Source organism: Saprolegnia diclina (assembly GCF_000281045.1).
Source record: "Saprolegnia diclina VS20 unplaced genomic scaffold supercont1.40, whole genome shotgun sequence".
Classification (NCBI taxonomy): domain Eukaryota; phylum Oomycota; class Saprolegniomycetes; order Saprolegniales; family Saprolegniaceae; genus Saprolegnia; species Saprolegnia diclina.
The window spans coordinates 260,958-278,357 of record NW_008246107.1 but is presented as its reverse complement, the minus strand read 5'-3'; the positions used below and the strand labels follow the sequence as shown (position 1 = coordinate 278,357).

General features: G+C 59.6%; 8 protein-coding genes across 9 annotated transcripts; 4 read left to right on the top strand and 4 right to left on the bottom strand.

Annotated features, from left to right (window-relative positions):
* Positions 1-27: 27 nt before the first annotated feature.
* SDRG_11271 (hypothetical protein) lies at positions 28-5,365 on the top strand. Its single transcript, XM_008617303.1, has 8 exons — positions 28-1,890; positions 1,935-2,262; positions 2,305-2,431; positions 2,476-3,715; positions 3,755-4,317; positions 4,361-4,504; positions 4,547-5,041; positions 5,085-5,365. Exons 1-8 carry the CDS (start codon positions 58-60, stop codon positions 5,347-5,349), a joined length of 4,995 nt encoding a protein of 1,664 aa, XP_008615525.1. The 5' UTR covers positions 28-57; the 3' UTR covers positions 5,350-5,365.
* On the bottom strand, positions 5,092-6,389 carry SDRG_11270 (hypothetical protein). The gene has a single exon (XM_008617302.1). It carries the CDS (start codon positions 6,381-6,383, stop codon positions 5,376-5,378), a length of 1,008 nt encoding a protein of 335 aa, XP_008615524.1. The 5' UTR covers positions 6,384-6,389; the 3' UTR covers positions 5,092-5,375.
* A 60-nt stretch (positions 6,390-6,449) lies between these two features.
* On the top strand, positions 6,450-7,564 carry SDRG_11269 (hypothetical protein; the record flags this gene model as incomplete). Its single annotated transcript, XM_008617301.1, has 6 exons — positions 6,450-6,665; positions 6,713-6,893; positions 6,933-6,997; positions 7,041-7,100; positions 7,144-7,332; positions 7,379-7,564. The coding sequence occupies 6 exons, from the start codon at positions 6,450-6,452 to the stop codon at positions 7,562-7,564; spliced, it is 897 nt and encodes a 298-aa protein (XP_008615523.1).
* A 59-nt stretch (positions 7,565-7,623) lies between these two features.
* SDRG_11268 (hypothetical protein) lies at positions 7,624-8,810 on the top strand (the record flags this gene model as incomplete). The annotated part of the gene is made up of 4 exons (XM_008617300.1): positions 7,624-7,752; positions 7,797-7,899; positions 7,940-8,037; positions 8,079-8,810. 4 exons carry the CDS (start codon positions 7,624-7,626, stop codon positions 8,808-8,810), a joined length of 1,062 nt encoding a protein of 353 aa, XP_008615522.1.
* Positions 8,811-8,830: 20 nt separating this feature from the next.
* Positions 8,831-9,502, bottom strand: SDRG_11267 (hypothetical protein). The gene has a single exon (XM_008617299.1). The coding sequence runs from the start codon at positions 9,452-9,454 to the stop codon at positions 8,891-8,893; it is 564 nt and encodes a 187-aa protein (XP_008615521.1). The 5' UTR covers positions 9,455-9,502; the 3' UTR covers positions 8,831-8,890.
* Positions 9,503-9,626: 124 nt separating this feature from the next.
* SDRG_11266 (hypothetical protein) lies at positions 9,627-10,602 on the top strand (the record flags this gene model as incomplete). Its single annotated transcript, XM_008617298.1, has 7 exons — positions 9,627-9,656; positions 9,698-9,921; positions 9,969-9,993; positions 10,053-10,118; positions 10,164-10,307; positions 10,351-10,443; positions 10,495-10,602. The coding sequence occupies 7 exons, from the start codon at positions 9,627-9,629 to the stop codon at positions 10,600-10,602; spliced, it is 690 nt and encodes a 229-aa protein (XP_008615520.1).
* SDRG_11265 lies at positions 10,603-13,499 on the bottom strand. 2 transcript variants are annotated; one of them, XM_008617296.1, is made up of 13 exons: positions 13,385-13,499; positions 13,048-13,341; positions 12,962-13,004; positions 12,845-12,915; positions 12,678-12,799; positions 12,530-12,633; positions 12,293-12,484; positions 11,999-12,243; positions 11,825-11,956; positions 11,318-11,783; positions 11,075-11,271; positions 10,981-11,024; positions 10,603-10,934 (listed from the first exon to the last, which is right to left on the bottom strand). In XM_008617296.1, exons 1-13 carry the CDS (start codon positions 13,475-13,477, stop codon positions 10,646-10,648), a joined length of 2,292 nt encoding a protein of 763 aa, XP_008615518.1. In that variant the 5' UTR covers positions 13,478-13,499; the 3' UTR covers positions 10,603-10,645. The 2 variants fall into 2 exon arrangements, with proteins under 2 accessions (XP_008615518.1, XP_008615519.1); XM_008617297.1 differs by having other exon boundaries at positions 12,293-12,633.
* An 11-nt stretch (positions 13,500-13,510) lies between these two features.
* SDRG_11264 (hydroxymethylglutaryl-CoA reductase (NADPH)) lies at positions 13,511-15,471 on the bottom strand. Its single transcript, XM_008617295.1, has 3 exons — positions 14,708-15,471; positions 14,206-14,658; positions 13,511-14,162 (listed from the first exon to the last, which is right to left on the bottom strand). Exons 1-3 carry the CDS (start codon positions 15,464-15,466, stop codon positions 13,554-13,556), a joined length of 1,821 nt encoding a protein of 606 aa, XP_008615517.1. The 5' UTR covers positions 15,467-15,471; the 3' UTR covers positions 13,511-13,553.
* Between the last annotated feature and the right edge of the window lie 1,929 nt (positions 15,472-17,400).

Below are 17,400 nucleotides of genomic sequence, written 5' to 3'. Positions count from 1 at the left end.
CGGCCTGCTATTTCGACGTGAGTCCCAGTTGAGTTGAAACCAAGGAAGACCAAGGCCATGGCAGCGCCGGTCCATCCGCTCGACGCATGTCGCTGCTTCGAGCACGTGCTGGCCGCTGGCCTCGCCGTGACCTACCACGCGCCCGATGGCGAGCCGCAGCGGGGCATGCTACACCTGCGAGAGACCGACCTAGTCTGGACGACAACCGAGATACTTCCCTACTTTCAGGTGACGACGGCGACAGCCGCCGTGGCCTCGATCAGCAGCGTGCGTCCTGGTCGGCAGACGACCAACTTTCTACGCACCTCCAAGTACATCAAGCCGCGCGAGCTGCCCGCAAGCGACGAGCGTTGCCTCTCGCTCGTGCTGCACACGACCGACGACGTGGTGGAGAGCTTCGACCTCGAGTTCAAGACAAGCCGGCTCGCGGACGACATGCTCGCGTACGTCATGACCAAGTACTTGGTGCCCTCCGAGACGCTGGACCCGACGACCGTGCCACTGCCGACGGGCCGCGTCGTCTTTTGCCAACGGCTCTACACGCACCCGACGTTCGGCCACGGTATTCTGCTGTGCATCGTCATCAACATCGCGACGCTGGCGCTCGAGTCGCCCGTGGAGACGAATACGTCGCTGCTGCTCGCGCTCTCCATCTCGGACGTACTGCTGGCGGCGGTCTTTACGATCGAGCAGGCCATCAAGATCGTGGCGCTTGAGGGCGTCCGGCCGTTATTGCACGACAACTGGGACATTGTTGACTTTTGCCTCATCGCGTCGTCCTGGCTCGGGTGTCTACCGCTCTACAGCGCCTGGAACCTCAGTGCGTTCCGGAGCTTCCGCGCGCTGCGGTCGTTGCGCTTCTTCAAAGGGCTCTCGGAATTCTTCGACGCGTTTCTCAAGACGCTCCCGATGGTCGGGAACGCGCTCGTGTGTTTCGGGTACTTTTTAGTGCTCTTCGCGGTCCTCGGCATGTACCTCTTTGACGAAGCGCTCTCGCACCGCTGCGCCGTCCTGAGCAACCACGGCGTCTACGTCGAGGTCATGCCCACAACGTTCTGCCGCCCCGAAGCCGACGCCGTCGCGACTTGTCTTCGCGGCCACGTCTGTCGGCCAATGCAGAGCCCGAACGCTGGCTACACAGGCTTCCACACGTTCGAAGCGGCGTTCCTGACGGTCTTTATGATCTCGTCCCGCGCCGGGTTTGGCTCGTCCTTCGAGGCGACGATCCAGACCAAGTACTACTTCAGCGTCGTTTACTTTGTCGTGCTCATCGTGTTTGTCTCGTACATGATCCCCGCTCTCTTCATTGCGATCGTCCGCCACAGTTTCCTCAAGAAGCCCCGCGAGGCTGAGTCCACGCGCTTGGTCTCGTACAAGGCCAAGCGCCGACCGCAAATGCCGCCCGTCACGAGCGTCGTGCCCAACCTCGCGCAGTACGCGACGAAGCGCCTCGTGCAGCTCATCCAGACGTTTCTCGACGCACGCAACTACGAAGTCCGAAGCCTCGCGGCGGCCGATGAGGTCCGCGCACCAGCGTCCACAAGCGACGCCAGCGACGTCGACGGTCCGACCAGCAGCAGCGCGCCGCCCGTCGACGAAGAGAGTCCCGAGGTGCGGCTGGAAGCCAACGCCATGCCGGTCCGGCGCGCGCTGCGGCACCGCCGGCCCGTGCGCGTCTTCTTCTTCTTTGCAAGTGACGGCCGCGTCGTGCGCGTTGGCCGCGCGATCGGACGCAGCGCGCCATTCGAGCACATTGTGAACGTGCTCATTCTGCTGAACGCGGTGCTGCTCGCGATGGAGAAGAGCCCGGACAAGTGGTACGACGACCAGCGCGTCTCGATCGTCGACCACGGGTTTACGCTCATCTTTCTCTGCGAGTTCCTTCTCCGCGTACGTTCGCCTTCTGGCTTTAAGTTTTCAAACGACCGACGTAGATTCTGACCATGCACGGGCTCTGGCCCTACCTCCAAGACCCGTGGAACCGGTTTGACGGGGCCATCGTTGTCGGCGCGGGTCTCAACTTGCTCTTCAAGTCGACGTCGATCTACGCGCCAGCGCAAGAGCGCGTCGCGTTCCTCTTCCGGATCTTCCGGCTGCTGCGGCCGCTGAGCATTCTCCGGCAGAGCAGTCCGCTGCTCAAGATCGTGACAGCCATCATCTCGAGTCTCCCGTCGCTCTTCGACCTCGTGCTCTTCATGCTCCTCGGCAACATCGTCTTTGCGATCCTCGGCATGAACCTCTACGGCGGCAAATTCCCCGACGGTACGTCGCCGCAACTTGATGATTTGATACATCGATGCCTAGGTTCCCGCAGCAAGTTTGATACGTTTGCCGACGCAACGCTTACGCTCTTCAAGATTTCGAGTGGCCACGGGACGTGGGGCATCTTTTACGCGGCGCTGCACACCACCTCGAACGCTGTCACGACGGCGTACGTTCTTCTGTCGACCCCAATGTTTGATTGCATCGCGCTAGGTACTTTTTGAGCTACACGGTGTTTTCGGTCTACATCACGCTCAACTTTATGATCGTGATCCTCCTGCGAAAGTTTGCCTTGACGGACGACGAGAAGCGCACGCGCCTCGGGAAGCAGTTCCGCGACAGCCTCACGCGGACGCTCGCCGTCTTCCCGCGTCTCGACGAAGCGTCGTTTCGGCGGCAGTTTGCCAAGGAGTTTCCCTCGGACGTGCAGTACATGGGTTCGACCCCGTCTCAGTCGCCGACACCGTCCACTTCGTTCGTTCGGCGCAAGCTCTGCGCAGTTGTGCCGTGCGTTGTCGCCAAGGCCAAGCGCTTGGTGTTGCGTCCGTCTGTCGTGTACAGCGCCGTGCCGCAGCGGTCGCCGCCCAAGCCGCCGACGAGCGACTGGCTCTACAACGACGTGTCGTGCTTCCTCTTTGGCCCCGACTCGGCTGTGCGGCGCAAATGCAAGGAGCTCAATTCGCGCACGGAAGCGTCCATTTTTGTGTGCATCGTCATTCGGAGCGCCTTGATCACGCTGCAGAGCCCGCTCTACAGCGGCACGATCACGCAGTTCACGACGCTCGTCGAGTGGGTCTTTATGTTTGTGCTCCTCTTCGAGTTTGTCATCAAGATCGTCGGGCACGGCTTCTGCTTCACGCCCAACGCGTACCTCAACGACAAGTGGAACCAGCTCAACATCGTCGTGCTCATGGCCTGCGTCCTCCTCCTGCTCATTCCGCACTCGGATTTGAGCGACTACTTTCACCTTGGCCGCGCGTTCGGCCCTGTGCGCGTCATCCGCGGCGTCGAGGCGTTCCGCGTCATCACAAACGCGCTCATGTCCTCGCTGCTGCAAGTGTGCTACGGCATCGTGCTTACGTTCTTCCTCTTCCTCGTCTTTGCGTGCGTCGGGCAGCAGCTTTTCGCCAACAAGTTTAAGGCCTGCTCCGACACGAGCACCGCAATTCTCACGGCCACCGACTGCGTCGGCGTCTACGTTGACGCGACGACGCACTTGCTCAAGCCCCGCGTGTGGGCCAATCCCAACGGCATGCACTTTGACGATCTCAGCGGCGCCCTCGGCACCCTCTTCTCGGTCGTCTCCAAGAAGGCGTGGATCGCCGTCATGTACCGCGCCATGGACATTGTCGGCGAAGGCTTCCAGCCGCGCGAGAACGCGTCCGGGTACTTTGCCTTCTTCTTTGTCGCGTTCGTTTTCATTAGCCGCTTCTACCTCCTCCGCGTGTTTGCCGTACGTGCGCTACGACGCTCGAATCTGACATGTCTGTAGGGCATCATTGTCAACAACTTTCGGTGCCACAACGGCACCATCTTTCTCAGCAACATGCAGCTCGTCTGGCTTCGCAACAAGAAGCGCATCCTCGCGCTGCAGCCGCGCTTCCCCGAGCCGTCGACGACCACGATGCAAGTGATCCACACGTTCGTCAAGCACCGCCTCTTCCGCGTGCTCTCGTCCATCGCAGTGCTCACGCACGTCGTCGTCCTCGCTGCGTTCGGGCCGCACGCCTCGCACATTTGGTTTGCGCACTACTTCTTCACATGCCTCTACGGGACCGAGGCCGCGCTCGCGATCCTCTCGACCGGCGTCCGCGAGTTCCTCACCCGCGGCATGTCCTCGGAGGCGCTCAACGCCTTCCTCGTCATCTGCATGCTCATGGGCCCCGTCTCGAGCACGTCACCCGTCGTCCTCGTCATTGGTGTGACGCGCGCGTTCGACTTTAACCACCTCACGCTCGTGCTGGAGCTTTTCCCGTACTTTCGCGGCTTGAGCTCGCTCTTCCAGACTCTCCTCGAGAGCACGCGCGCAATGGTCAAGCTCACGCTGCTCCTCGGGTGCGTCTTCGTGAATGCACGGTGTTTTTACGGTAGTATGTAGCTACGTCATGTTCATCTACGCCAACCTGGGCATGCAGCTCTTTTCGCTCACAAAGTGGAGCGACGGCCTCGACGCCAACCTCAACTTCTCCACGTTTCCGCGCGCCCTCACAGCCTTTATCAAGTTTGCGGCCGGCGAAGATTGGTAATTGAATTCGATAGAGCTGTGCATCACGTAGGTGGCTAGGTCGGACGCATACCGAGCGTGCAGCGTGACCAAGCCGCACTGCGTCTACCGCAACGCGCAGGGCCAGTCCGACTGCGGCTCCAAGTGGCTCTCGACGATCTTCTACTACTCGTTCTTTGTGCTCGTGTTTTTGATTTTGCAAAACTTTTTCGTCGCCGTCGTCCTCGACACGTACGTGAGCACGGCGGCGCTCGTGTCGGAGAGCGAGTCGCTGACCAAAATCGGCTTCAACATGGACCACCTCCAAGCCTTCCGCCTTACGTGGAGCCGCTTCGACCACCAAGCGCTCGGATACCTCTCGAAACGCAAGCTGCTCCGGTTTCTCAAACTGCTCCGGCGCCCACTCGGCCTCCAGTCGCCGACGCGCTGGCAAGCGTCGTCCGAGCAGCACCTCGGCGACCGCCTCGTCGACCGAGAGACGCACGATGCCTACATGGAGGTCGTTGCGCGCCTCGACGAGCTCACGTACCGCCGCCAGCTCGCGCGTGGTCCTCGGTCCGTCTGATCCATCACTCAATTTCTCATCACGAAGGAGTAGGTACCAAGACAATATGATTCGCTTCCGCGATCTCCTCCTCGTGCTCACGCAGCGCAACGTACCTGGCGAGAGCCTCACGGTCGGCGAGAAGGTCGTCGAGCTGGCGACGCAGCAGTACATTGCGCAGCACAAGGCCGCCGTTATGATCCAAAAGGTGTTTCGCGGAAGTCTCGTGGCCGCGCGCAAGAAGCGCAGTCGCACGCTTGGCGAGCGGCCCCGCCGGTCGTTTCACTACTACAAGGACGCTGCCCAGTGGCTGTCGTGAGCGAGCGTAACCACAACAATTTGATTTTATGCTTTCGTGAGGCGGCGACGCCACTCTTGGGCGTGGGCCGTGACGCTGTTGGTCATCGCTGTCACGGCGTCGACGCGCCACACTGCGTGCAAGTACGAGACTGCGGCCACGTGACCTTGGGCGACGGCCGCGTCCAGAACGTCTTGACGGAATGGCTCGAGGCGCGTTTCGCAGAGGAAGCGGAGGTTGACTAGATCGCCTTCGTACGCGGCGGCGTACAAGGCGTGGGGCGTGCAGCCTTCATCTCGGTGCGCATGCAAATACGTGGCAACGTCCACGTGGTGGTACAGGAGCGCACCGTCCATCGCGTCCGTCGTGCAGCCTTCTTCTCGGTGCGTCTGCAGAAACGTCACGAGAGAGAGATGCCCGTTCTTGGCCGCGCCGTCCATGGCGCTCGTCGTGCAGCCTTCCGATCGATGCATATGGAGGTACTCGACAATCTCATAGTGGCCGTTGATTGCCGCAGCGTTCATCGCGGTGACCGTGCAGCCTTCGCTTCGGTGCGAGTCCAGAAACTGAACGACGTCGAGGTGTCCGTACTGAGCGGCGCCGTTCATTGCCCGCACAGTGCATCCGCTCTGGCCATGCTCATGGAGAAAGCGCACAACATCCATATGCCCGTTGGCAGCGGCTTCGTTGAGGGCGTCAGGGCTTGTTTGGAGATGGTTCGCAGCGTGCAAGGCCTGCAAGACATCAAGGTAGCCGCGGGCGGCGGCGAGGTTCACAGATGTGACCGTCCACATGTGTGGGCAATACCGCGTAAGGCGGGTGGTCGTGCGGGCGCGGTCGACCTCGCGGCCGAGCGCCGTGACGAGGGTGCGCGCCCACATGTAGTCCAGATTGCTGATGCTCGCGCACGACGGTAGCGGCATGTCAAGAGCAAAGGCTGCTGCGTAGTCGCGGGCGTACGGCAAGAGGTCCTCGACGCAGCCGCCTTGAAAGGACGCCACGACGCCGAGGAGCGCCGAGTCGAGGAGCACCGCGGTCGCTGCCGAGTTTTTCATCCGCCGCTTTGGATTGGCCAGAATCGCAGCCAATCCGGAGCGTCAAAGGATCCAAAGGGCAAGGAAATGCACACGCGACCGTGGCCACTGCTATGGAGTCTCTGGCTGCGCGTAGTCGCGGGCGACGACGAGGAGGTCGTGGCGCATGTCGACATTGACGACACGACGGTCTCGACTGGCAGCAGCCACACGTGCGCGATCCACTCGGTCTCGGCGGCCGACTTTGGTGGCAAGGTGCTGTGCTGGGGCGACGACAGCATGGGCCAGGCGTCGCCGCCCGACGTACAAGCTGCAAGTGTCGCTGCATGCATAACATTGTAGCTGCGTAGTCCGAGTTCATCCAAGTGAGCAGCGGACGCTTCCACACTTGTGGCGTCAAGCTCGACGAGACCGTCGCGTGCTGGGGCGATCCCAACCACGCCATGACGCCCCAAGGTCTCTTTGTGCAAGTGAGCAGCGGTGATTTTCACACATGCGGCATTCTCAAGGACGGGGCGCTGTCGTGCTGGGGTACATGTTCCTCTTCGCTGCGCCTCTGAATGAAAGCAGGTGCCAATTACGACGGTCAGCTCGACGCTCCGCCTGGCAACTATGTCCAAGTCAGCTGCGGCCAGGTAGCTCGGCTTCAGCGACATCTCGTCATCTTTTTGCGGCTAGGGCCACTCGTGTGCACTGGCGGTCGACGGATCTGTGGTATGCTGGGGCGCCAACCACCGCGTACGCAGCTGCCTCTCAGCATCGTGCTCAGCGTTGTGTGTAGGGCCAGAGCACAGCGCCGAACGACGTCAAGTTTGTGCAAGTGTCTTCCGCGCCGGGTGACTTTTCGTGCGGTGTCACGGTTGCAAAGGGGGTCGTGTGCTGGGGCGACAACCATCGCAAACAGCTCGAGGCGCCAAGTGGCTCGTACTTGCTCGTCAGCACCAGTCGCCTCTCGGCATGTGGCCTTCTGGTAGCAATCACCTCGCGTAAGCAAACGCAAGCCTGGACGATATTAGGAGGACAAGCGCGCCGTGTGCTGGGGCATGAAAGAAGGTGTCACGGGCGTACCCGCCAACCTGCGCCTCGATGAGCTCACCCTCGGGTGGGACCATGGCTGTGGCATCGCGTCCGACTCGGGCAGCGTCGTCTGCTGGGGCAACGCGGCCGACGCCCGCCTCGCCATTCCAGCGAAATTGACGTGAGAGTCTTATTAACAATAAGAAATAGCGTCGGTTTCGCTCAAGACGTAACTTTGGCGCGCATGCTGCACCATGTCCACTACACGGACGTCGTGCTCTCGATCCCAATCCTGAGCCACATCGCGAAGACGATTCCGTGGGAGACGCTCCTGCAGCTGCTCTCCGCGCGCCACTTTGTCCTGGGCCAAAAGGTTGGTGTGTATCGCATGACACGCGACGCCATTGAGCGCACTAGGTGCTCGCCGCCGGCAGTGTGCCCCACGAAATCTACTTTGTTGTCGAAGGCCAATTTGCTCTCCGGTCTTCCGACGCGGCGCTGCAGCATCTCTGCGACCCAGGTCCACTTCACCATTCCCACCAACTACATTATCTTGGTAGGCAGCGTCTTGTGCGCTCACGCCCTGCTCGCTCGCGCGCCACTGCCCTACGATATTGTCGCTCTCCGGTACAAGTCGACGCTCCTCAGCATCTGCAAGGTGGGGTCATGCATCGATGCATCTCATTTGCATTCGTGCAGACAAAGTTCAAGACGGTGCTGAAACAAGCAGGCGCGGAGGCGTGGATAACCAACCTCGCCTCAGCCGATGCGGCGACAGTGCAGGACCCAAAGACACAGCGCGGGACCACCAAGGAGTCGGCGCCGCCCGACACAATTCCTATCGAGTACGACCTGGACAATGCAATTTTGGTGCTGCACGAGCCGCTCAATCCAGCCGATTTGGCTGTCGCACCCGCTATGAATCCGACGTGCCTCCAAGCCAAAGCCAACCGAGCTCGGCGCCTCGAAAGCCTCCACGTTCCGGAGCAGTATGGCGCTAAGCCTCTTGCCTCGACGCCAAGCCGACGCTCGGCGCCGCGTGTGACGAAAGAAAAGCCCGTCGGACGGCTGCTGCGACCCCTCGAGCACGACGCGACGTGGTTTCGGGACGCTAACGGCAACGTCGTCGTCCACGCCAAGCGTGACGTCGGGTGCGAGCTGCGAGAGGACGTCGCGGCGCCCGACGTGCCAAAACCCGGTCGCTTCACGCGGGTCGGGAAGGCCGAGCTGACACCCATGCGACTGCATATCCACCAGAACTCACCGTTGCAAGTGCCAATGACGTCAAATCTAAGCCTCCAAAGGTCGCTTGAGCAGAGCCAGCGACCGTGCCAAGTGCCCGTGGTGTTGGCGCCGGAGCACCATACGGGCAGTCGAAGCCTAGGCTACAAGCTGCTGAGAACGTCGTCGAACCAGCGTGCTCCACTTTGACAACACGACGACCTCTTACATCCTCTCAAAATCACCACCGCATGGAGGAGGTGCTTGCAACAAGATAAATTGGATCAGCATTAGAAGCCTTCGCGCTCGATCGAAATGGGTTGGATGTGAACAATGTGCTGGCCCGTGATCGCGACGACGGAAGAAAGGTCGGCGAGCTCCATGACGAGGACAGCGGATGCTTGTGGTACCGAGACCTTGTTTGTGATCCAGAAAAACTTGGGCTCGCCCGAGAACTCTGTCGGGTGAGCGGCGAGCACGTCCTTTACGGCTTGCTGCCGGGCGGCAGTGAAGGCCTGCAGGTCGTGCATGTAGTTGGTGTTGTCGCCCGACGACGACCGGTTCTCGACCGACTCGGTCGATCCGTCAAGCTCGACCATGATGTTGACGCGGTCCGTCGTCTCAAAGGCCGTGGCCAGCGCGGGCGCGACCTTGGGGGACATGGCAGCGGCCGAGAGGATCAGCGAGAGAATGACAAGTGCCCAGCCGCGGCTCATTTCGAAGTGGCGAGCGACGGGACGGGGAAGAGTGACGGTAACCAAGCTTCGACCATCACTCCGGTGTTGCCGATACCATGGCGGCGCGTGGCCGCAGCCAAGAACGTCGAGACCAAGACGACCTTGGCGCAGCATCATGATGCGCGAATCGCGTCGCCCTGGACGCTGCGATTGAGTCGCATGCTGTCTCTTGCTAGGTTTATCCCAGGTTTGGGTTTTACCCCAATCGAAGCATGCTACTCAAATCAAGTGCTCTCTGCTTCGCGGATGGGCAAAACGGGACAAAATCGTTGCGTCAGTCATTTTTGTCATGAGCGCGTCGTTGGCACAGCTGGACCAGGTAGGCTGCTGCGTGGCTGCTTCCGCTCATCATCGCGCTAGATCATTGTGGGCCTCGAGGCCACGTTGGGCCTTGCACCTGGCCAGACCATTGGGGCCAAGGCGGCGAAGACGGACAAGCCGAAGAAGGAGCAGAAGAAGGAGCAGAAGAAAGAGGCCAAGAAGCCGGCGGCTGCGCCTGCGGCCGACGACCAGCCCGAGATCACAAAGCTCGATATTCGTGTTGGCAAGATCACCAAGGTCTGGAAGCACGAGACGGCGGACAAGTACGTGTCCATATACTCGAATCAACACATCTCACCTCGTCGCGTAGGCTCTACTGCGAAGAGATCGACGTCGTACGTTGTCCCATCACCACCTGAGCGAACGAAATGCGATCTTCTTTGGGCGTGCATAGGGCGAGGGCGAGCCGCGTCTGATTGCGAGTGGCCTCGTCAAGCATTACTCGCTGGAGCAAATGCAGGTAGGACAACATGCCATCCATGGTCGGACTCGTCATTGTCGATAGGGACGTATGCTCCTCGTTATGTGCAACCTCAAGCCGCGCAGCCTCGTGGGCTTCAAGAGTCATGGTATGGTGCTCTGCGCCGTTGCGACCGACGCCGACGGGTCGGAGCGCGTGGCGTTCGTTGAGCCGCCTGCCAACGCCAAGGTACACGAACGTGAAACGCTGCGTCTCAAGACGCGTGATTTAGATTGGCGAGCGCATCCACTACGAAGGCCTCTCGGGTGAGCCGTGGACGCCGGCACAGGTTGAGAAGAAGAAGGTTGTTGTTGTCGCTGGCGAGGTAGGATGAGCAATTGCTCAGGCACAGATGCAAATTGATGGATCATCGTAGCACCTCTCGTCGGACGCCAACGGCGTTGCCAAGTGGAAGAACCACGTGCTCATGACGTCGGCGGGTCCGTGCGCGTCGCCGAGCGTCTGCAACGGCATCCTGAGATAGACGGCGATCGATGATCGACACGAGCGCAACTCGTTTAGCGTAATCAAGTGTCTAAGCATGAAGCTCGTTCGGCGTCGAGCTGGGCGCGGATCTCGTGGCCGATTTGGGATCGCACGTGGCTGCTAGCTGTCGGGACAAGAAAGCCCGCGCTCTTGGGGCGGCTAAAGACGCTCGTGGGATCGTTCCGGAGCAAACGCAGCTTTGACGACGTGCCCGTCGACGACGGTCGCTTCTTCTTGAGAACATCGGCTTCTTGCTGGACGGGTGACCCGAACACGTGGATGCGCTCGACGTGGAGGTACGTCCACTTGTTGGCAACCACGCGCACATAGCTAGTGCGTGAGAAATGAGGGAGAGTTCATGACCCGTGCAAAATACCGGGCGACGCTGCCTGCCTTGGGCTCCCACCGAATAGGCTGCACCTACACACTCGAAATCAATGCTGCTGGTCTGCGGCCGCTCGTGCTCGTACTACGCTGTGAACAACGGTCGAGTCGACGCCGAGGGCCGTGAGGGTGAGAAGGTCGCGTCCGTGGCCTGGCTTCATGAGCAGCACAATGTGGCACGGAAAGAGGCACTCGGCAACGCACGGGTCGCTGTCGACGCAGTTCCAAATCTCAACAGACGAAATCGAGCAGTGCGTGCCCAGATCGACTTCCCACCACGGGGCTACACACAGCGATATTATGCTCTGGAAGTCTAGAATAGTGGCTACCCAGCTCCTCTTGGGTGTGGATGCCCCGCGTCGCGCTGCGGTCGATGGCGTTGGCGGCAACGCCGAGAAGAAGACTGGAGCTCATGGTCGCGCGTACGTTGGGGCGCTGCGTAATGTCCCGCCGGTGGTGGAGGTGGCCAGGAGCTTCCAGCAACAATAGAGCGTCGTTGAGAATCGACTCGTGGATCATGTAGCCGATCTCATCCGTCTTGGCTGCTGTCGTGAGAATGCTGTGCTTGCGCAGGCGGCCAACGTGCGTTGTGATGGAGGCCTCGGTTGCAAGCGCGTGTTTGGCGCCTGCGGTGGGCGGGGCCGAGAGAATCTCATGGCAAAGCAAGCAGACGCGAACCGTGTGGTAGAGGAAGGACGCGGGCGCATGCTTGGGGTTCTTCTCCGACTCGACGCCCCAAAAGACTCGCAACTCGAGGATGCGGCGTCGCACAACCTCACCAGGTAGATTTCCTGCCTACGGGCATTAAGTACAGTCTCTTGGTTGGTGGAATATACCGGAAAGGCGCGCTCACAGAGGCCGCATGCCTTGCGCTTGAAGACGGAGAGTGATCGGTGGCAATGGTAAGGGTCGTTCGTGCACGCAGGCAGCGCCAGCTCCAGCATGCTCGTCGATGAACGTAAAATAGTCTACGCTCGAAATGAACATGATGGAGCTTCCATGTGCCAAACCCGGGGCGTGAGCGACGGCATCGAATGCACGTTTCGGAGGACACTTAACGAGGGATCGGGTGCGACGGCCAATGTCCACGCCTCGTCTCGGTTAGTGGGCTGCGGTTGAACCATGAGTCCTGGAATGGGCTTCTTTGGCTCTGCTTGATTCTCATTATTCGGCTGGAGCGCCGTCGATTCCGGGAAAGGCTGCAAGGACGTCAAGGAGAGTGGTGCAATGGACAGAAACCGCGTGAGCTGATCATCTAACAACACATATTTGTCGCAACTGAGAGTTGGCAGCGGCAGTCGTACGTGCTAGGGGTGGGGCTTGGACAGCGGCTTTTAGCCGGCTCTTCTCCTCGAGAGCCCACTGGAGGAGCTCTTGATGGGCGCTCACCGTGCTGTGCATGAGTGCTGTGAACGCTCGGCACGCGCTGTGTGAGTACTGCGGGGGAATTGGCAGCTTCGTCTTGGAGACAGCATCCGTGAAAACAAGTGCCAGCTCTAAAAGAGGCTTGTAGTTTCGGAATCCGCACAGATGCATCTTACGCGGTTGATGCGCATCGGCAAAGACGATGGCTTCGTTTTGCCAATACGTATTTCGACATGCAACCTTGGCCGCGTTCACATGCCAGCGTAACTGGTGCGACAAGCTAAAGTGACGTCGTCAGAGTCATTCTGACTCGAGTCAGCGTACGGGACTGCGGGTGGGAGTGCTTCAACCGCTTCGGATGCAGCGACGCACGCGCTATAAGCGCTTCGACTGACGGCCGAGTGGTACCGTGCCAGCTGCACTTTTGACGTTTCCGCAGCCTCCACCTACGCGCCACACATCTGCTCATGAAAGGCAGTAGCAATACGGACATTTCGCAGCTCGGACGCATGGGCAGCGACAACTGCGAGTTGTTGCCACAGGCGGGCATGAGGCAGCGTCGCTATCTCACTGCTTCAATTCGCGGCGACGACGAAGCAAGGAAATACCGAGCGAAGCATCACCAAAGTAGCCCGCGGCGCGGCGCCAGCGCTACCGATTTGTTTGCAAGAGAGTGAAGCCAATGCGTACGTACTTCGGTGATTCCGAGCGCGTCATCTGCGACACGGGTTCTCTCTTCGGCTTCCAGCGCGGTCAAAAACCCGAGGCAGAGCACGACAAATGCTTGGTCGCGGTCACGCCACGACATTGGCGGCAAGGACTGGGCGCATGCGTGCTCCCACGAAAAGTCTGCCTCCAGTAATGGTCCATCGTTAACTTGCGCGTTGAGCACCTCGAGGTACGCGGCAAGTGCACCCGGGATGGTGGCCACATCATCACCCCACACCCGCTCGTGTTGCGGCGCACATACCGCGAGCTGCAGCGCCAACTAGCACGATCAATGAAGCGATGTTCGAGAGCATACATCTTACAGAGCGTCGAGCTATGGCGACGGCGCCCGCGGCGTCCTTAGCTGTCACCGGCCGCGGCATTGAGCCAAACCAGAGTCCGTGCACGGCCCGCATGGCGACTGTTACGACGCCCCGTCAAGATCCCAATCAGCCAATCAGAAGGCGAGTTACAGGGAATTATGTACGGGGCCTACTTTTTGCGGTTGAGCTCCATGTGGCTCTTGACAAGCTCGTTTGTGGAGATGGCAGCGAGGAGCGAGAGCTCGCCGGCCATGACGCCCGCCGCGATCGCGCAAGCAAGACGGCGCGCACCTTGTTCCGACGTCGCGTCGTCGTTGGCCTGGTGCGGCGCGCATCCCATGAGTCCTAGACAAGCTTGTTGCGGGCCGAGGTGCGTGCCGCCGCCAACAGTGCCCACTTCGATGGACGGCATGGTGACGCTAATGTAGAGATCGCCGTCCTTTGTCTTCTCGAGCATCGTCATGCAGCTCGACGACTCGACATTCTGGGCAGGATCTTGGCCCGTCGCGAGGAAGATGGCCGTGAGAATGTTGGCAGCGTGCGCGTTGAAGCCGCCGAGCGCACCAGCCATGGCCGAGCCCACGAGGTTCTTTTGCAAGTTCAAGTCGACAAGCTTATCGACCGTCGTGTGCAGGACGCGTGCGACAACGTCGGCCTTGACCACGGCATCGGCAACGACGCTCTTGCCGCGGCCGTCGATCCAGTTGATCGCGGCGCTCTTCTTGTCGGTGCACACATTCCCCGAGATAGCCACGAGCTCCATGTCCGGGAACCGCTCCTACGACACCATGTATGAGAATATAAAGACAATGATGGCATACCTGAAGATGACCGAGCACTGCCAGCGTCCCCTTGGAGACCATGTTCATGCCCATGGCGTTCCCAGCGTTGCACACGATGCGCACATAGCAGTTGCGTCCCGACTGAATCGTCTTGATCGACGTCAGGCGCCCATAGCGCGTTGTCGAGTTGAAAGCGGCAGCGACATCCGTCCAGTTGGCGGCGTCGTCAAGGTACGCCTTGAGCGCCGCTGCGTCGCGCGCACGGGGGAAGCGAACGCATGGCGCGCGTGTGATGCCGTCGGCAAGCACGACGCTCTGGACGCCGGAGCCCATGCTAAGCACTTTGCAACCGCGGTTCGTGCTGGCGATGAGGCAGCCCTCGGTCGTGGCCATGGGCAAATAGACATTCTCGCCGTTGACTTGGATTGGGCCAGCGAGGCCCACGGGCAATGGAACATAACCAACAACAACCTCACAGTTGCTACCGTAGATCTAAAAGGTAGCATGAGCAACCACACACGGCTGCAAACTCAATGTCAACCTTGGCATAGTCGTAGCCTTGCACGGGCAAGTTGGAAAAGTCGAGGGCACTTTGCGCTTTGAAGTACTCGCGGCGCAAGTGGACGGCGCGCTCCATGTCACCAAGCTTCTTCTCGAGCTCATGAAGAGCCATGCGCGGGCGACCCGTCACAGGGTCCTTCGTCATAAGAAGGTCGAGGACTGCAGCGTCGTCCGCGGCAAGCTGGGCGACGGGTGCGAGCTCTGGCTGGCACTTGCGCGGCGCCTTTGCGGGCCACTTGTCTTCGTCGTCGCTGTCGGCGACTTGGTTCGAGACAAAGCCAACAGCAAAGAAGGCAAAAAAATACGTCAGCGAGAGCATGCACGCGGCGGCGGCGGCGTAGAGGACGAGCGGATTGGGCTTGGGGGCGCGGTGGTCGAGGCGGTTCTCGTGGGACAGGAGGGTCGCGAGCGACACGACAAAGACGGCGATGACAAAGTAGTTGGAGAGGCGGAAGAGCTCCCAGCGCGGCTGCGACGCCTTCGGACCCTTGGGCTTCTCCGGCTCCATGATGTAGCTGAGGAGGCTAAAGCACGTGAGGAGCAGGAGGCCCCAGAAGAACTCTTGCGTGTGGTCCACGAGGAGGGCGACGCCCCATGCAAAGGTCGTCTCGAGCGCCGAGCGCACGCTCTCAGTGCTGATGAGCACGGCAGCCGTCAAGAGCACCAACATCGCACCTTCTTCGCAAGTGGGGCGGAGCGGCCGAAGCCAGACGATGGTGACACACGCAAGATCGCACATGTCGCATGCTTATCCGGATGTCAAATCCGGAAACCCACCACACAGTTGGGTGCATAAAAACCTCGATTCGGTTCCTCTCCTGCTTGCCTCGAGCGCTCTATACCAGTGATGATCTTGTTTGCAGAGGAGTATAAGTATACCAACAGACCTGCCAGGCAAGGAGCTCGAGGTAAATGCACAAGTATTCTCATGTCATGGCTATTATAGCATCTCCACCCGACGTCCTATTCCCTATTTTGAGGTGCTGGCGAAATGGCATCCGGATAAAATACTCACCGGACCTCCTATTCTCCAAAAAATAGGGATTCCGCCGTTTTTTGTCCTAGCCGAATAAGTCGAAATCGTCGTGAAATAGGAACCAAATCCTATTTCTAGGCAATTTGATTGGTAAAGCCGAAGAATATTGCAATACTGTCCTATTTATCCCGTGGACTTGATTGGAGCCTCGATTGGGATCCATCCACAAGCGTTGAGGGCATCGATTATAGAAAGGTACTGGGCGTTGCTTGGTTTGTGCTCCTAGACCCACTAGGAGCACAAACCAAGCAACGCACCAGAGGCAGTCGCCACACTCGCGCGAGCTTGGGTGTCGGTTTTGGGTGTCGGTTTTGGGTGTCGGTGAGCGTCAGCTCGATTAGAGGCCCCGCCCGACAAGAAGGCGGCTCAGTTTTAGACCGAGGTCATAGCTCGCTTTCACGCACAGGGTGTTTGCGTTTCACGAAGGGCGCTCTATACGCAAGTATGCGCAATGCGAACGTGATATTCTGTTCCGGTGACGCCCGAGACGGCCGATCTGTCGCGTTCATTGCACGAAGAAACTGGATGGACAAGTGGAGATAGCAAACCAATTCCTATTTCATGATAGGATCCACCAATCACAGCTCTCCAAGAAAATAGGAAATAGGATGGGGATGCTCTTAGGACATTGCCTTGTTGCCTGGACTTGTATCCTCATAAATTGCTTATAAGTTTGTTTGAGACCATCATCGGCAGACCAAAAGGCGACTCGTTGTTGCTCATCATGTTCCTACCTCGCGCAGACGCTCAGCGGAGTGGACAACATCCTCGAGCACACCGTTGCCTACGCTGACGACCCCAACGTCATCTGCCACGACGCTGCTGTCAAGACTGCGGCGCCATCTTTCTTCGTCCAAAGGGATCTAAAGATGAATGAAGACAGGACAGAAGAAACGCAGGTATTCAGGTCGACGTAACCCGCCTCTATGGCGTGGCACATGACCAAAAGGCTCGGTAGCCACCTCGACGACGCGGCCGATCTGCGTGCTCGGAGGCGATTGGCGACAGCGGCGTTCAACACCATGTGGAAGATCGGGATGCACCGGGCCTCATCTCGGAAGTCAACTGTGTGCAGCTGTACAAATGCTACGTGCTCCCGGTCCTCTCGTACGAATGTGGTACATGGGTCCTTACGTCAACGAGTCTGGCGGGCCTCGACAGCTTCCATCGCTGACAGCTGCACCGTCTTCTTGGTATCTGCCATTCGAACACCAGTGCCGGGTAAAACACTTTCGGGGTCGAGTTGCTCCATTTTTCGCGAACTACGCCATATAACCCGAACACGCTCGCCGCATATGTCCCGCCCGCTATGTGAAATTGTTGCTCGTCAGCGCTGGCGCCTACTGGACCACGCTGCGCATGAAGGAAACGTCCCTGCAAACATTGCCGCCGCCCGCTTATTTGCGACCGGAGGACGCGACCTTCGTCACTTGCGTCTCTCGATGACCTCAAGAAACCGCGTAGCTTTGCCGCCGATGGCGGAGCCTGGAAAGCCCTTACGTTGCGTGTTGTCTGGGGAGTCTCGTGTAACCGCTTTGCTGTGAATCGGTTACACCTCAAACTCGGGATCTTTAGCACCATTAGGATTCGTATTCGTAATTTTATATCCTCGGTTTTTTGGCTGGATTTGGGTGACA

What these genes read in the sequence shown, in the direction of transcription:
- SDRG_11271 (XM_008617303.1), top strand. Translation starts at nt 58, where the DNA reads ATGGCAGCGCCGGTCCATCCGCTCGACGCATGTCGCTGCTTCGAGCAC. An exon ending in TCTGCGAGTTCCTTCTCCGC is followed by an intron (nt 1,891 to 1,934) that starts GTACGTTCGCCT and finishes CGACCGACGTAG; the next exon opens with ATTCTGACCATGCACGGGCT. An exon ending in CAGCTCGCGCGTGGTCCTCG is followed by an intron (nt 5,042 to 5,084) that starts GTCCGTCTGATC and finishes ACGAAGGAGTAG; the next exon opens with GTACCAAGACAATATGATTC.
- SDRG_11267 (XM_008617299.1), bottom strand. Translation starts at nt 9,454, where the DNA reads ATGATGCTGCGCCAAGGTCGTCTTGGTCTCGACGTTCTTGGCTGCGGC.
- SDRG_11265 (XM_008617297.1), bottom strand. Translation starts at nt 13,477, where the DNA reads ATGCGGGCCGTGCACGGACTCTGGTTTGGCTCAATGCCGCGGCCGGTG. An exon ending in TCGCCATAGCTCGACGCTCT is followed by an intron (nt 13,342 to 13,384) that starts GTAAGATGTATG and finishes TGATCGTGCTAG; the next exon opens with TTGGCGCTGCAGCTCGCGGT. An exon ending in ATGCGTCCGAGCTGCGAAAT is followed by an intron (nt 12,800 to 12,844) that starts GTCCGTATTGCT and finishes TGTGGCGCGTAG; the next exon opens with GTGGAGGCTGCGGAAACGTC.
- SDRG_11270 (XM_008617302.1), bottom strand. Translation starts at nt 6,383, where the DNA reads ATGAAAAACTCGGCAGCGACCGCGGTGCTCCTCGACTCGGCGCTCCTC.
- SDRG_11264 (XM_008617295.1), bottom strand. Translation starts at nt 15,466, where the DNA reads ATGTGCGATCTTGCGTGTGTCACCATCGTCTGGCTTCGGCCGCTCCGC. An exon ending in AAGGCTACGACTATGCCAAG is followed by an intron (nt 14,659 to 14,707) that starts GTTGACATTGAG and finishes GCTACCTTTTAG; the next exon opens with ATCTACGGTAGCAACTGTGA. An exon ending in CAGTGCTCGGTCATCTTCAG is followed by an intron (nt 14,163 to 14,205) that starts GTATGCCATCAT and finishes ATGGTGTCGTAG; the next exon opens with GAGCGGTTCCCGGACATGGA.